Source organism: Ovis aries, chromosome X (genome assembly GCF_016772045.2).
Source record: "Ovis aries strain OAR_USU_Benz2616 breed Rambouillet chromosome X, ARS-UI_Ramb_v3.0, whole genome shotgun sequence".
NCBI lineage: Eukaryota > Metazoa > Chordata > Mammalia > Artiodactyla > Bovidae > Ovis > Ovis aries.
Window position 1 is genome coordinate 128042337 of NC_056080.1, and position 17326 is coordinate 128059662.

Genomic DNA, 17326 nt, shown 5'->3' on the forward strand with positions numbered 1-17326 from the left:
TGAGTCTTTCAAGCATTCCCAGAAATGTACCTGGTTGTCAGGTTTTCAGTTCTGCCAGTTCTTTTCAAATGATCTGTGTCTATCCAACATGGGCTTTGTAAAGCATAATTACAGTTTTATATATAAAGTTTTACGTATGACTCATTGTTCTCAGAATTTCGGGATTATTAGACGTAACATTATAAGAAATACAGGCAGCACAGAAATACATCCAAATTTGAACTAGTCTTCTATGAAGTGAATATCTCTTGAATAAGGCAAATATACTCTTGAGTATGTAGAATAATAACTAGTGAAATTTAAAAATTGTCCACTCAGACATCATTTTAGTCATTATTTTAAACATTTTTCCAGACAAAATTTTTTACAATTACCTAAGTACTTCATTTCCTTTCCCAGTCTACCCTCTGGTAACACGACCAATAGAATTAGAACTTTCTAGATTTTCTAAGTTGTGTAAAATGTTCAACTCTGTGAAAATGTACAAGCCAAAACACAAGTAAAACATCCAAAAAATATCTATTCTAGTTTATTGGACCCATGACTTTATAAGTCACCCTATGGGCTTTAATTTTTTTCAACATTAGATGAAATCTTGTGGTTATTTGTTTTATTGTGTTTTCCAGAAGACTATTAGTTCAAAGGGGGAAATGACTCTATTTTGATCTCCATTATAGTCTCAGAGATGACCATACTACTTGGTACATAATAGGCTCTCAACAAATATTTATTTAATGAATGAGTGAATTCTGTGAAACTGCCAGAATACAGCAGCATAGAAGGTGAAGAAGCTAAGCATCTTGGTAACTAGACCCTAAATAATTTTTTAAAAGTTCTCTAACCACATGGACTTTCTTGTTTTTCCATCTCAGGAAACATGCCCCAAAATGTGAATAACTCAAGGCAAATTAACTTCAATTACTAGAAAAACAACTTACCTGCAACATAGAGTAAAAACTGCATCTTTATATGTAAATAGCTGTTCATCATCCCTACAATTATTTGAGTTAATCTTTGATAAGTGCTAGTGTTAGCATTACTCTCCCTATAATTTTGCTCCCAAAGAAGAGAGTATACTGATTATATTGATCTATATGCTATACTTCTTATAGCATAACTTACCTTCATGCTCTTCTGTTTTTGGTGGTCCAATATTTCCAGGTCCCATGGCTCCCATTGCTGATGAACTATTTAACTGGAGGAGAAGAAAAAAGTCCAATGTTCTATAATTACTACTTGTATAACTTATATGACCAGTAATACTTTAATTTGATAAGCTTTCCAGGTACAATTTCATTGAGCTACCCAGTTTAATTATCCATTGTTGTTATACAACCAAGAGACAGATATCAAGTATTATTTTAAATGTGTTTTCCTTGTCCTTTCGAAAAGCACTTGGTTTAATAGACCCTAAGGTAGAATTGATCTTTGATCAGAATAAATCCCCAGTTTTAGCCCAGTGAATCATGTATTTCTGGGGATAGGGGGATGAGCGACATTCATCTCTTTGAAGATTATAACCAAGCATTAGTATAACATGGATTTTGGATTTTTGGCGGTTGTCTGGTCATAGTTAGATGGGGAACAGAAGGATGGGAAAGTTTTATAGAAATGGAAACAAACAACTAAATAGAGTCCAACTATTTAGACATCAAACAACTCATTTAAAAGTCTTAATAGCTTTTACTTCTTTCCACCGTGGGTATGAAATACTTCATCTCACCACCTCATGATACTAAATGAGTGAATTTAAACAGCAATCCCAAAGTGTCAAACACATGATGAACCACTTCAGTCTTCAGGCAAATTCAGATTTACTTCGCCGTCTTCTGCACAAGCATACATATCCCCCAACACACAGCTTACAGGACTGCCTCTGGCTCACCAGCAGCATAGTTTTCTTTTTTCAACTAAGTATAACACACATTCAGTTCAGTTCAGTTGCTTAGGCGTTTCTGAATCTTTGCGACCTCACAGACTGCAGCATACCAGGCTTCCCTGTCCATCACCAACTCCTGGAGCTTATTCAAACTCATGTCCATCCAGTCGGTGATGCCATACAACCATTTCATCCTCTGTCGTCCCCTTCTCCTCCTGCCTTCAATCCTTCCCAGCATCAGGGTCTTTTCCAATGAGTCAGTTCTTCACATCAAGTGGCCAAAATATTGGAGTTTCAGCTTCAGCATCAGTCCTTCCAATGAATATTCAGGACTGATTTCCTTTAGGATGGAATGGTTGGATCCCCTTGCAGTCCAAGAGACTCTCAAAAGTCTCCTCCAACACCACAATTCAAAAGCATCAATTCTTCAGCGCTCAGCTTTCTTTATAGTCCAACTCTCACATCCAAACATGACTACTGGAAAAACCATAGCTTTGACTAGATGGATCTTTGTTGGCAAAGTGATGTCTCTGCTTTTTAATATGCTGTCTAGGTTGGTCATAGCTTTTCTTCCAAGGAGCAATTGTCTTTTAATTTCATGGCTTCAGTCACCAGCTGCAGTGATTTGGAGCCCCAAAAAATAAAGTTTCTCACTGTTTCCATTATTTCCCCATCTATTTGCCATAACACACATTACACCTTCAATATACCGGAAACCACTTCATTGGTCCCTCTCAGGAGTTCTTCGATATTTCAAGAAAATCCCATTTTTTTTTACTAATTGTTCTTGCTGATGTCAGATTCTGTGGCTCCAATTCACTCCGTTGCTGGCAGTCAAAACTTCTTATCACTTGGCCCTGGCCAACCAGCACCTCTAACTCTTCCTTTCCAGGATCCTGCCCTTATCTCCCAAGCTTTCAGACAAGTACAAAAGTTAAAATGTCCTGTTTGGGCAAGAGAAATAGGGTTTGTCCTTGAAAGCTGGTGGAAAATCTCACCTGTCTTTATTATGCTAAATTATTCCAACAGCTGTAGGTTATTAGTTATAAATTAATCTATAACATTTCAACAGTTTCTCAGGCAGTAACTATTTCTTTCCAGAGAGTTGCTTCAAAAGTGCTATGTCTGTGGTTAAGGTGTTGTTGTTTAGTTGCTAAATTGTGTGATTCTTTGTTCCTCTGTCCATGAGATTCTCCAGGAAAGAATACTGGAGTAGGTTGCCATTTCTTCCTCCAGGGGATCTTCCTGACCCAGGGATTGAACCCACATCTCTTGTGTCTCCTGCACTGCAGGCAGATTCTTTACTACTAAGCCACCAGGGAAGACCTTAAGGTGTTACAAGCATTTTAATGTGCAACTCCCAAGATAATTTTCTGTACTTTTTTTTTCTTTTAAATCACTAAAGTCATATAAAATTGCAGTGCTTTTCTTAAGTTATTAATCACCATAATACAAATAATACTAATAGTCAATCAGGGTAAAGAATTTTTTGGAACATGAGGGCCTCTTGTTTTGTTGAGTGCTTCCTTCCATAGCAAATAAAAATCCATAGAAATAAAAACTTGAACATTCCCGACAAAAATTGGTATGCCCTCTATGAACACTGATGATTGGATCAGTATATCAGAACAGAGGGGGAGTTTAAGTTGATTAACCTAATGAAAATAAATAATTAAAAATAAAATTTTCACTTGAAAAGATGGATCAGGATAATAAAAAACAGTAAAACCACCTGGCAATTGTTTTTATAAGATTATCATTTTGGCCTCTACCATGAATCTACATCCAATTATCTGAGCAATTTATCATTGCAATTCATGCCACCCTGCAATATGTAAGAGAGTTAGAACATCCTTGGTATGTTATCTGTGCAAAGTGGTGAACCTAATTTCCCAAGGTCTTAAAATCCCCTTGTGAGTTTAAAAGATAACAGACATATTCTTTCCCAATCTCCTATATTCTTAACAATTCATGGTGAGGATAGTGTAAATAAACCAATGTGTATGCAACAGTTCTAAATGCTGTTTACAGTAAATGTATTTTCAAAAACACATCACTCTTGTAATCATTCTGCAGTTCCCAAGATTAATGCATGTTAAAAAATGAAAAGCTATTTCTCTCCTGGAAAATTTAATAGTTCATTAGAAACATTAATTATTCTCCCACTGTTCTGATACTCCAATTCTATATCCTCTAATGATATCTGTACTGTGGCGTCTGAATGACCAATTATCTCAAAATTGCTTATAACCCAGATATACAGAATTGTACATTATTATAATAATTTTCCTCTATAAATTGTACAATTTGGTAAAATGATTCTAGTCTCTTTATTCTCATAAGCACTCATCTTTCCCCTGAAAATGCCTGTAGTTGCAAATAAACATCACCATGCATAAACGCCAAAGGAAACAGGCTTTGTAACCAGAATAAATTCTTATCTATGAATCTGTTCCAGTTACAAGTTCCATTTCACTTTATTCAAGATCACTATTTCTCAAGCACTGACTATACTTTTTCTATATGGCATAACCTTACCTTTCCCGGGATGTACTACTCTATCTCAGCTAAGGTAGTAAAAATGAGTTTGCCTTCCCAACTTATTGGTATATTGCTCTTAACTTTTTCTTCTGTGTCTTATTTGTTGTATATCTTCAATGCTGTTACTAATGACCTGATTTTTCTTTCTTTGGCCTCTACTAAGAATTTTCCCTGGTTAAAACTTCTTGGTTACTAATTCTGGTTCCAAGCCAACTCAGTTCCCCTCCTCTACAAATTTTATTTCCATCTGCAAGTCTTACTTGCCCTGTTCCACCTAACTTCTTCCTGGAGGGTATAAGCTCAATCCAGTGTCAACCTGAACCATAGAATTGGCTGCCTATTTAGATTATACTACTTGTTTTTCCACACTATGGGAAAAAAGAATTTGGGGAGGAGAAAATTGATATGTATGTTCATGGGAGATGGTTTATTCATGGTAAACTGGCCATGATAACAAAGAACATTAAAATAATTTAAAGCAAATTGATATATTCTTCTATACTAGGAGACTTCTGCCTTCAAACAAATTTTGTGTGCCTTCACATTGGCAGTCTGATAGTCAAAGTTTGCTAATATCCACGGAGATGGAGAATGGAGAGCAAGGGGTTACATGGAAGTATTTTGAGTATTCTGAGCATACTGGCAGTGAGTGTGAAATAGTCAAAGGTCAATTCATGCAACTCTCCTACCCAAAATGAAGCCCATCTTGCTGCTGCAAGACACCCCGAGGTTCCCTTTCCTGACCCCAAATGCTATTTGGCTAACTAGATTCCGCAGCTCTATCTGAGCATGCAGCCGGAAGCCAATTTTAATAGGCTGAAGCTAGTTTGTCCCATTATTTGGCTCAAAATATTTTCTGTTCTGCTTTCATGTGTAGACAAATCAAAAAAATTAAGGGTTTGGGGGGTTTAATTAATACTGCCTAATTAAAATTATTTGCTTTATAGAAATAGTTGTCTAGGCTTAAAAATCCTAGCTACCACTCTTTGCATTGGTTGTCAAGCATTCTCTGGCCATAAATATAAATGACAAACATTTTGAAATGTGGCTATTGCTACCATAGTTACAGAACTATTTTCCTATTCAGTGTTCAGGTAGTTTAGAAAAAATATAATTATGTTTGCTAGAAATGTACTAGAGGTTATACTCTCATGCATAATGAGCCCTGCAACCTCCTGTGAATGTATTAGATGACACAGCCCTGCTCCCACAGCAAGGTTGGAACAAGTTGTTCAAATACAGTTTCACGACTTGGTGTGATCAGAACTAATTTATCTGTAAGTATACGACCACCTGTCCGGACTCAAAGTCATCCTCTTCAGGATAAAGTAGCTTAGAGAGAGCCTGTAATGCTGAAACTGAAGACATTGTTTCAAAATCCATATTTTCTGTTTCCATATTTTCAGATTCCATATTCTGAGGAAGAAGATAATCAGAAAGAGGTATTTTAGTTTTCTATTTTATTTAAGACATGAAGATTTTTCTAAATTGTCCTATCTCCCTTCTTTCCCTGGGTCGCTCCATTCTCTTATTCCTCCTTGAAAGTCCTTGTAAACTGCTTCAAATATATATATTATGCTGACTCACAGAATCACAGGGCAGCAAGTAGACAGAAGTATTCAGCTTGCTTTATTAAAACTTCATGCTCAATCTAACAAGCATTTCTTGAGCACCTACATAGTGGTTCTCAGGTTTTAGTGTGCTTAAGAATCACTGGGGAGTTAACTAAAATGCACATTCTTAAACTCTACCTCTAGAGAAAGGGTATGTCAGTGTCATGTAGAATGTACATCATTATTTAGAAATGTACTTATGTAGACTACCTTTTTACCTTATCTCTTTTATGCTGTCTAAGCTGTATATTCTATTTAGTGAACTGAAAAGGATGTTTGCTGGGGTGAATGTCTCAAGGAAAGTTACTCATTTCACACTTTCGCCTCAAGCAGCCCTGTACTTTCTGTTATTTAAAATTTTAATCAGCCCTTGATGATGCCTTGCATTATACGGCTGTTTGAGGCCTCTAGTGAGTTGGTTCATTAACTTTAGTGAAAGTTCATGGAAATAAATTTTCTCTTGATTATAATAGTGATACTATGTATGTCTGTTGTGGAAATTTTAGGAAATAATACATTAAAAGTAGAAATAAGACAATCACAAATACCTGTACTCCTATCAACCAGACATCAGTCTTTTAAAATACTCTCTACCATTGTATTTAGAGTAGGAGTTCAGGATTTTTAAAAATCTTGAAAGTGTCAGACTCTAATGAAAAACCTGAATAAAGACTGTAGAATTAGGCTTATTATTAGTGATTTGGGCATAAATATAATAGGAATCTTTTCTACACTTCTGCTGATATTTTTCAAACATTATTCTATAAGATTAATTCATAGGAAAAATTTCTTTAGCACTTATATTAAATGATCCATTAAAATGTTTCTATTGTGCATAGAAAAGTAATATACAAGGATTCTCAAAAGAGTGCTGGTACAATCTCCTGGCAAAATCAACTGTATGTAATGGCAGTTTACAAATCTATTGTTTTACTCTTATGTTTTACCATTATTATGACTTTCCTTTTTAACAGGAAAACTGATCTGAATACTTATTGGAGATGTCAAGGGTATGAAACAAATGTTAAATAACTCTGTACATCTAGCATAGAGGCAAGTATATCACAGTGGTTAAGAGTAAGGGCTCTGGAGTCATGCTGCCTAGGTATGTATCTATCATTTACTTCCTAGCCTGCGACTCTGGACACATCATTTAATCTCTCTATACCTCATTTTCCTTATCTATAAAATGGGAATGATAATAGTGCTATTCATAGGGTTGTTACAAGCATTAAGTAGCTTAATACACATAAAAGAGCTGGGAAAAGTGCCTGGCACATAGCAAGTACTCAGTACATGTTAGCTATTATTGGTTCTTTAAAATTTTAATTTTGCTGGGCATGAATATCATTTCTAATAATGATGTCAAATACCTTAATAATAAAACTCATTACACTGAAAACTCATTAAATTGGAAAAAGTGAAATAAGAGGCAATAAAACTATCTTCTCTCACAGTATGGTCTGGTAGTCTGCTATGGAAATGAATAATTGACACATTAAATTAAATGAAGAGGCTCCTGTTTATATTTTTAAAGTCCTAGCTGATTATATGTCCATTAAATATTTACTTAACATCAAAAGCAAAAAGTTTACTGAAATATTTTCTACCTTAGACAACGAAAGGGAAAAATGGATCCAGATATCAGATGCAATGATATAAGTGGTATTTTGAGTTGAGATTGTACAATGAGACTTTTAAAAAACAAATATAGCAGAAATTGCTTTATTATTCCAGCATTATCTGCCTCACAGTATTGTTGTGATGGCTATATTATGCAATGTGGGTGAAAGAGTTTGCTAAAATATGAAAAGCTTTCTAAAAATATCATTATTATTTGGTACATAGTGCCAGCACCACAGGTACACAATGATGAGGATTGCTAGAGATCAACGGTGGGCTGGTGAGAGAGGAAGAAACTGGAACCAGCAGAGCTAATCCAGAAGAAGGGCATTCAGAAGTCCCAAATACAGCATCTGAGATAGCAATGAGAACTGCTATTCATGCATACTCATCAGCTTGGCAGTGACATGGCAGCAAGAGTTTCAGGACATGAATAGTGTTTCAGCAGAAAGGTTGAATAGCCATGATTACAGCGAGGTCTATTTAGGTAAAGCAGGACCCTGGTCCACAGGTAGGGGTACAGGAGGCAGGGTGGGGTTCTTGAGGTGGGAGTTGGCAGCCAGAGAAAGGTTCAGAATATGGTAGGGTTCAACATTACAGCTAGAAAAGAGAAGAGGAACCAGACACTCCATCAGAGGCTTTCTAATGTCCCAGGAGAGGTTATGAAGGAAGGCTGCAGTTCATTAGGTACATTGGATACTGTATTTAGGAAAAGCAGATTAATTCTAAATGCGCATCAGTGGGGAAGTACCTCTGGCCTTGTTCTCATTTGGTGAGAAACAGAGCAGTGTGGGCAATGGGAAGCTACACCTGGAAGCTGAGTGTCTTCAGTAACTAGAGCTGGCATGTAGTCAGCAGTTGGCAAATACTGAACAAAGCATGATTAAATTCATACAAAAGTTGATTTCCTAGTCATCTTGGAAGGTTATACATTGATGGAAGTTATGCTATCAATGCTCAAAATATTTTGGAATTGCCTTCATATGTATCACCAAAAAAAACCAGGTGTCGTTATGGTATCACTCCACATCAGATTTGTCTCCAAGTGATTTCTAGCTATATCTAGATATCACATCTACTTTCAAACTATGAAGATCTGATATTTGAGGATATTCAAAAGAATGAGCTACAAGCCTTAAGGCGATTCTAAAAGAGTAGTTTCAAAGGTAATTTTAGCAATAACAACAGCATTATAATAAGTGGATAGTCTCCCAAAGCGACTGCTTTGAAGGGAATACCACTCCTTGGGATGTAATACAAATCACAATAATTTTTAATAATGCTCTTTATATATGAAGTATATTGGGAATCAGACTTCTTAAATTCCAAATCATGCTGGCATAGAATGGCATATATTCATACTTAGATAGATTGTAGTAGAAATATCATAATGAAGTTGGCATGCCAGCAAAAATAATTTTTACCATAGCAACTATAACAATCACCTATAAGCACAAAATAATAAACCATGACAAGCTTCTCGATATTGTATTCCAACAAACAAAAGAATCAGCACTATTAATCAAAGAACTAAAAGTGTCTAAAGAGAAAAACAAGAATTTGAATTGTTAGAAAACTATATTCTAAGTTCAATGGAAATGAAGATTCTACTAGCTTTTTTTGAAGTCTAACAAATCAAGAATAATTCATTAAGCTATTAAAAACCTATTGTAATTCATTTGATACAAATAGATCACACTGGAAAAATTAGAGCAAGATGCCTTTTTATGAGTTATGCACTGTTATTTATTTGTAGGACTATCTTTTATTTGTAAATTTGATATAAAGTTTATTTTGAGCCTGGCAATCAAGGACCTTCAGGATATAACCCCAGCCTAATTTTCTGCCTTTCCTTCCTATTATTCTCCTACACGTAATCTGCATTCTGTTAAAAACTGAACTTCTAATTAAACATACCCTATACTCTCCTGCCTTTGTACTTTGGAATGTATTCTTCCTTTTGCTTACAGTAGTGAGAGCATAGTGATTTTTCTGGCATTGCCACTTAAACAGTCCAGGAATAAATTTAAGGCCAGTTTAACTAGGAATTTCATTTAAAAAATATATTGCTAAATGTTTTCTTTGAAGTTTGGTTATATAGAAAATAAATTTTCTAGACCTCTCCCCCTTTTGTTTTCTCTCACTCGCTTTTCGGAGAAGGCAATGGCACCCCACTCCAGTGCTCTTGCCTGGAAAATCCCATGGACGGAGGAGCCTGGTGGGCTGCAGTCCATGGGGTAGCGAAGAGTCAGACACAGCTGAGCGACTTCATTTTCATGCATTGGAAAAGGAAATGGCAACCGACTCCAGTATTCTTGCCTGGAGAATCCCAGGGACAGAGGCACCTGGTCGGCTGCTGTCTATGAGGTCACACAGAGTCGGACACGACTGAAGTGACTTAAGCAGCTGCAGCAGCAGTAGCAGCACTCTTTTGCTGGCCAGTTCCAGTGACAGGGTTTTCTAGACAGTACCTTTCATTTTTCCCACATCAACTTGAAACCTTAGGGCCTTCACAGGTAATGGGGGGATCTCTCTTGTTACTAGCCACAGTGAGCTAAAGGGGCAGAGTTTTAATTACAATGCTTCAGTATAAGCTCTTTAACCAAAATATTGGAGCCATTTAGGGACTAAACAAGATCAAATAGGATTACTCCAGACTGATAGTACTGAAACAATAATATCGATAACTTGAGATTAAATTAGACTGTAGTTAAGAGGGCTGGGGTCATGCTTCCTTTTTATTTTTACCTTTTATTTCTTTTATTTTTACAGTGTCAATAGGAATGGCTCTCTGACTTGAACTAATCGCAGGAAAGTTTAGGTTAAATTGGTGAAAACTCTGAACTACACACTATTCAAAAAGAAATGATATCTTATTGATTCAAGTTTATATAGCAAATAAAATTAGAGTAATAAACACCAAATATTATCATTTGGGAACCTGTTTAATAGGTTAACACATATCCCCATGCAGAGTGCTGTTTACAGCTGAATGATTTGAAAGTATTAAAAATTCGTTTACTCTCTTAAAATTGGCATATCTTCTGCAATTTTATTTACATAGTGCCTTATTTAATGATTCCTGTATTAAAATTCTTCCAAAAAACACAAAAGTAAGCATCATTGCTGCCTATGTCTGAGTTAAATTATAATGTACTGGTTAACTGGTTTGTTTTTTTTTCTTACATTTTTGACAACTATACACTTCAATGCTTCCCTATTTTTGTTTTCCTTCTTTTTTGGCTGCACTATGCCTGTGCATGCTTTAGGAACTTCCCGACCAGTGATGGAACTGGTGACCGTTTCAGTGAGAGCATGGAATCTTAACCACTGAACCACCAGGGAAGTCCCTCCCTGACTATTAAAACTAATTCATTTTGACTTTGTTTTTAAAATACCAAGAATAATTTTCTTATTTTAGGTCTCTAACTTTCACTGCCATCAAGTGTACTAAGTCGGAAGTAACTATGGGGACTTAATAGAGTTTTAATTACAATTTAAAAATATTTAATGGAAGATGATTTTTGAAAGTACCTGGGATATTTCATAAACATAAAGGTCAAAAAATGAGCTGCTTGATTTACTATTTCCTATATCCACTATTTTTTATTTTAGCCAAACTTAATACACTTGCCAATAATTTTTGTTGTTGTTTCTGTCCCATTCCCATACTTCACCTTTATCTGAAAAGTTGATATGGCTCATTGTCCTTTAGTACTTTTAAATTTTCTCCCCAAGTCAACAGGTCTGTTTTATTCATTTCTTCAGGAAATAGTCTCTGTTCTGAATCAAAGCTCTTAGGAGGAATGACCCCTAACTCTCGGCTCAAACTCTATTCTCGACCCTCACCCAGATTTTTTTTTGTCACAGTCTGTTACCTTTTGATGCGAACAGTTCAACAACAATATAATGCTATCTCAATCAGCCCTTGGTGAGTAGCAGGTTTGGTTTGGTAGGTACAAGTAGTCTTTTACACACCACGCTCCAGACCCCCAAGTGCCGTCTGACCGCTTCTCACTCAACTGATCTGACCAACATTCCTTAGAGCTCTCAGGCCACAGCATTCACATTCCCTCACACAGGGCATTGTCCACGTAGCAAGGGACAGTCTGAACAGCAAAATATCCCCTAAAAATATATCGCAACCAAGCATGCTGGTCCAAGATAAATCATGCCTATACGTGTAAAACAAAAAGTACACTGGCTGCTCCAACTTGGAGCACCCAGATCTACCTGCAAGGAAAAAGTTTTCACTCTCAGATTAGCGATACAACCATTAAGTGCGTGTGAGTGTCTAAAGACGTGGGTAAGGCGTCACAGGCTCATTTTGGCCTTCTGACATTCAAGAAGCATCCATCCCTTGTCTAGTAAAACTGGCTCATATCACTCACATTCTAATAGACTGAGTTTTGTTAAAGCTGAATCCTGCTTCTAGCACCAAAGGCTGGGGGGATTTAGAACAAGACTGTTTTATCTGCAACTTGTGGCGTTTGCGGGGTATCTCAGCGCCGTTAGTATTTAGAGGCCTCCCTAGTTTCTCGGATAGCTAAGGTATCTGAGGACCCCGTCTTTTCCCCTCCTAAGGGTCAGGTTTCCTCACCTGTGTCACTTTTGGGGTGGCTCTCTTGGCTCCGAAAAGAAACCGCGGAGAGCTCTGCGTCGCTCTGTTGCCTGGGTAACAACTTTGTTTCCCAACTCCCCCAACCCCCACCTCCGGGTTCCCGCTTGACTTTGCTGGCCAATCATAGAGGAGTCTTCTTTGACCCCTCGTGGGAATCAACCAATCGGAGCCCGTGCCAGTTGGGGTCCGTAACCGCCCTTTCTAATTAACTAGGTCTACCCCTTTAAGCGTCGGTCTCTGTGAGCGTAGCTGCAGAGGGGACGCGCCCACTGTGGAGACCGGTTTTTTCCGGCCCCAGAAGGCCCCGACCCCGCCTCTCTTGCAGTCTCAGCCGCTTCACGATTTACTTCGAAGTGCCACCAGGGTAAGTTTGCAGGGTTTCGTTTGTTCCGGGCATCAGCCAGTTCCCTCCTTACTTTTTTCCTGAGCGTGAATTCTAGGTCGGACTGCTTGTTCTCCCGCCGATCTGGAGCAGGGGGACGGAAGGGTGGGCACGGTGGCCCGGGGATAGAGATTTTGCTGCGGCTTCACTCGCGCTCTCCACGCCCCCTTTCTGCCCAGTGTTAGAGACGCGTGTTGTGAGTAACATCCCAACTTAAAACGTTTGTGTGTGTTTGTGTGTATGTGTGTGTAGGGTGGGATCGCGTTCCCCCCTCCCACCTCCTGTGGTGTGCAAGCCTTCGGGATCCGGAGCCGCAATGGGGAGCGCCTCTTCTGCTGCCCTGAGGCTACTAGAGGGCAGGAGCTACGTGTTGGTCCCACTCCCTGGAACGTCGCGGGACTCCGTGCCCCCGCGTTTCCCGCCTTGGAGTGGAGAAACGCAGGCGTTCCGCGGGTTTGTCATTGCTTGACTATCGGAGTGTTTGCCCTTCGTCTAGAAGTTCCGTTGTGACCCTCGTTTCTCCAGAGTCCTGTGGTTTGTTTAGCTCAATAAATATTTCCAGTGTTCCGAAACGACCGGCTGTGTTCGCTAGTGGGTCGCTTCATACAGTATTTGTGTGTTGTAAACGAGGAGAAACAGTGGAAACAGAGTCAGACTTTATTTATTTATTTATTTATTTGGCTCCAAAATCACTGCAGATGGTGATTGCAGCCATGAAATTAAAAGACTCTTACTCCTTGGAAGAAAAGTTATGACCAACCTAGATAGTATATTCAAAAGCAGAGACATTATTTTGCCGACTAGGGTCCGTCTAGTCAAGGCTATGGTTTTTCCTGTGGTCATGTATGGATGTGAGAGTTGGACTGTGGAGAAGGCTGAGCGCTGAAGAATTGATGCTTTTGAACTGTGGTGTTGGAGAAGACTCTTGAGAGTCCCTTGGATTGCAAGGAGATCCAACCAGTCCATTCTGAAGGAGATCAACCCTGGGATTTCTTTGGAAGGAATGATGCTAAAGCTGAAACACCAGCACTTTGGCCACCTCATGCCAAGAGTTGCCTCATTGGAAAAGACTCTGATGCTGGGAGGGATTGGGGGCAGGAGGAGAAGGGGACGACCGAGGATGAGATGGCTGGATGGCATCACGGACACTCGATGGACGTGAGTCTGAGTGAACTCCGGGAGTTGGTGATGGACAGGGAGGCCTGGCGTGCTACGATTCATGGGGTCCGCAAAGAGTCGGACACGAAGGAGCCTGAGCGACTGAACTGAACGGAACTGAACTGAACTGAGGAGAGATAGGGCGGCTTTAATGAATGGTTACTGTTGGTTTTCCAGGGCTTGGAATTCAGTTATAAATTAACTAAATTGTTTTCCTTCTTTCTGCTCTCTGGTAAATAGTAAAGCTTGAGTAATTTGTCTATTCTACTTGTTATTACCACAGAAAACAAAAAGTGAACGTAGAACATTTAAGTTTTGGCTAAACTTTTGGCTTTTTGGCCAAGTTCAGTTCAGTTCAGTTCAGTCGCTCAGTCGTGTCCGACTCTTTGCGACCCCATGAACCTCAGCACGCCACACCTTCCTGTCCATCACCAACTCGCGGAGTTCACCCAGACTCACGTCCATCGAGTCAGTGATACCATCCAGCCATCTCATCCTCTGTCGTCCCTTCTCCTCCTGCCCCCAATCCCTCCCAGCATCACAGTCTTTTCCAATGAGTCAACTCTTCGCATGAAGTGGCCAAAGTACTGGAGCTTCAGCTTTAGCATTATTCCTTCCAAAGAAATCCCAGGGCTGATCTCCTTCAGAATGGACTGGTTGGATCTCCTTGCAGTCCAAGGGACTCTCAAGAGTCTTCTCCAACACCATAGTTCAAAAGCATCAATTCTTCAGCGCTCAGCCTTCTTCATAGTTCAACTCTCACATCCATACATGACCACAAAGGAAAACATAGCCTTGACTAGTCGGACCTTGGAGAGGGGAATGGCAACCCACTCCAGTATTCTTGCCTGGAGAATCCCATGGATGGAGGAGCCTGGTAGGCTACAATTCACAGGGTTGCAAAGAGTCAGACACGACTGAGCGACTTCACCTTGACTAGACGGACCTTAGTCGGCAAACTAATGTCTCTGCTTTTGAATATACTATCTAGGTTGGTCATAATTTTTCTTCCAAGGAGTAAGCATCTTAATTTCATGGCTGCAGTCACCATCTGCACTGATTTTGGAGCCCCCAAAATAAAGTCTGACACTGTTTCCACTGTTTCCCCATCTATTTCCCATGAAGTGATGGGACCAGATGCCATGATCTTCGTTTTCGGGATGTTGAGCTTTGAGCCAACTTTTTCGCTCTCCTCTTTCACTTTCATCAAGAGGCTTTTTGGCTCCTCTTCACTTTCTGCCATAAGGGTGGTGTCATCTGCATATCTGAGGTTATTGATATTTCTCCTGGCAATCTTGATTCCAGATTGTGTTTCTTCCAGTCCAGCGTTTCTCATGATGTACTCTGCATATAAGTTAAATAAGCAGGGTGACAATATACAGCCTTGATGTACTCCTTTTCCTATTTGGAACCAGTCTGTTGTTCCATGTCCAGTTCTAACTGTTGCTTCCTGACCTGCATACAGATTTCTCAAGAGGCAGGTTAGGTGGTCTGGTATTCCCATCTCTCTCAGAATTTTCCACAGTTTTTTGTGATCCACACAGTCAAAGGCTTTGGCATAGTCAATAAAGCAGAAATAGATGTTTTCTGGAACTCTCTTGCTTTTTCCATGATCCAGTGGATGTTGGCAATTTGATCTCTGGTTCCTCTGCCTTTTCTAAAACCAGCTTGAACATCTGGAAGTTCATGGTTCAAGTATTGCTGAAGCCTGGCTTGGAGAATTTTGAGAATTACTTTACTAGCATGTGAGATGAGTGCAATTGTGCGGTAGTTGGAGCATTCTTTGGCATTGCCTTTCTTTGGGATTGGAATGAAAACTGACCTTTTCCAGTCCTGTGGCCACTGCTGAGTTTTCCAAATTTGCTGGCATATTGAGTGCAGCACTTTCACAGCATCATCTTTCAGGATTTGAAACAGCTCCACTGGAATTCCATCACCTCCGCTAGCTTTGTTCGTAGTGATACTTTCTAGGGCCCACTTGACTTCACATTCCAGGATATCTAGCTCTAGATGAGTGATCACACCATCATGACTATCTGGGTCGTGAAGATCTTTCTTGTACAGTTCTTCTGTGTATTCTTGCCACCTGTTCTTAATATCTTCTGCTTCTGTTAGGTCCAGACCATTTATGTACTTTATCGAGCCCATCTTTGCCTATACCGTAATTCCCTTTATTACTGTAGGTGATCGGAGTTGAAGTATATTAAATATTAATTATCTCAGATACTTGTGGAGCTAAAGTTATGTAAGCTATTCTGTCTCTTCTTTCTTGATTGCTTTTATCTTTCTTATTCTCCCTCCAACCTGGAGCAGGGGGACTGAAGGGTAGGCTCGGTGGCCAGGGGGGTAAGGAGATTTTGCTGAGGTTTCTTTTTTTTTCTTTTTAATTTAAATATATTTTAGTTGGAGGCTAATTACTCTACAATATTGTATTGGTTTTGCCATACATCAATATGAATCCGCCACAGGTGTACACGTGTTCCAATCCTGAACCCGCCTCCCACCTCCCTCCCCGTACCATTCCTCTGGGTCATCCCAGTGCACCAGCCCCAAGCATCCTGTATCCTGCATCAAACCTAGACTGGCGATTCATTTCTTATATGATATTATACATGTTTCAGTGCCCTTCTCCCCAATTTTCCCACCCTTGCCCTCTCCCACAGAGTCCAAAAGACTGTTCTATATATCTTTGTCTCTTTTGCTGTCTTGCATATAGGGTTATCATTACCATCTTTCTAAATTCCATATATATGCGTTACTATACTGTATTGGTGTTTTTCTTTCTGGCTTACTTCACTCTGTATAATCGGCTCCAGTTTCATCCACCTCATTAGAACTGATTCAAATGTATTCTTTTTAATGGCTGAGTAATACTCCATTGTGCATATGTATCACAGCTTTCTTATCCATTCATCTGCTGATGGACATCTAGGTTGCTTCCATGTCCTGTCTATTATAAACAGTGCTGTGATGAACATTGGGGTACACGTGTCTCTTTCAATTCTGGTTTCCTCGGTGTGTATGCCCAGAAGTGGGATTGCTAGGACATAAGACAGTTCTATTTCCAGTTTTTAAAGGAATCTCTACACTGTTCTCCATAGTGGCTGTACTAGTTTGCATTCCCACCAACAGTGTAGGAGGGTTCCCTTTTCTCCACACCCTCTCCAGCATTTATTGCCTGTAGACTTTTGATAGCAGCCATTCTGACTGGCGTGAAATGGTACCTCATTGTGGTTTTGATTTGCATTTCTCTGATAATGAGTGATGTTGAGCATCTTTTCATGTTTGTTAGCCATCTGTATGTCTTCTTGGGAGAAATGTCTATTTAGTTCTTTGGCCCATTTTTTATTTATTTATTTATTTTTTTAGTTTTTATTTTTTAAATTTTAAAATCTTTAATTCTTACATGCGTTCCCAAACATGAACCCCCCTCCCACCTCCCTCCCCATAACATCTCTCTGGGTCATCCCCATGCACCAGCCCCAAGCATGCTGTATCCTGCATCAGAC

The 17326-nt window shown here is 39.2% G+C and overlaps 2 protein-coding genes across 2 annotated transcripts in view; one reads left to right on the forward strand and one right to left on the reverse strand.

The window, feature by feature from the left end:
* DNAAF6 (dynein axonemal assembly factor 6) overlaps positions 1 to 12475 on the reverse strand; it is a gene marked incomplete at its 5' end in the record, with an annotated part of 48252 nt that extends 35777 nt beyond the window's left edge. The window contains 3 exons of the mRNA XM_027963491.2: positions 1123 to 1195; positions 5714 to 5836; positions 12257 to 12475. Coding sequence (XP_027819292.2) covers positions 1123 to 1195; positions 5714 to 5836; positions 12257 to 12475 — 415 coding nt within the window. The remainder of the gene's footprint in view (positions 1 to 1122; positions 1196 to 5713; positions 5837 to 12256) is intronic.
* Positions 12476 to 12512: 37 nt separating this feature from the next.
* The window catches only part of NUP62CL (nucleoporin 62 C-terminal like), a 107621-nt gene continuing 102807 nt past the window's right edge, over positions 12513 to 17326 (forward strand). Inside the window, exon 1 of the mRNA XM_012107591.4 lies at positions 12513 to 12641. The gene's annotated coding sequence lies outside the window, so the exon portion shown is untranslated. The remainder of the gene's footprint in view (positions 12642 to 17326) is intronic.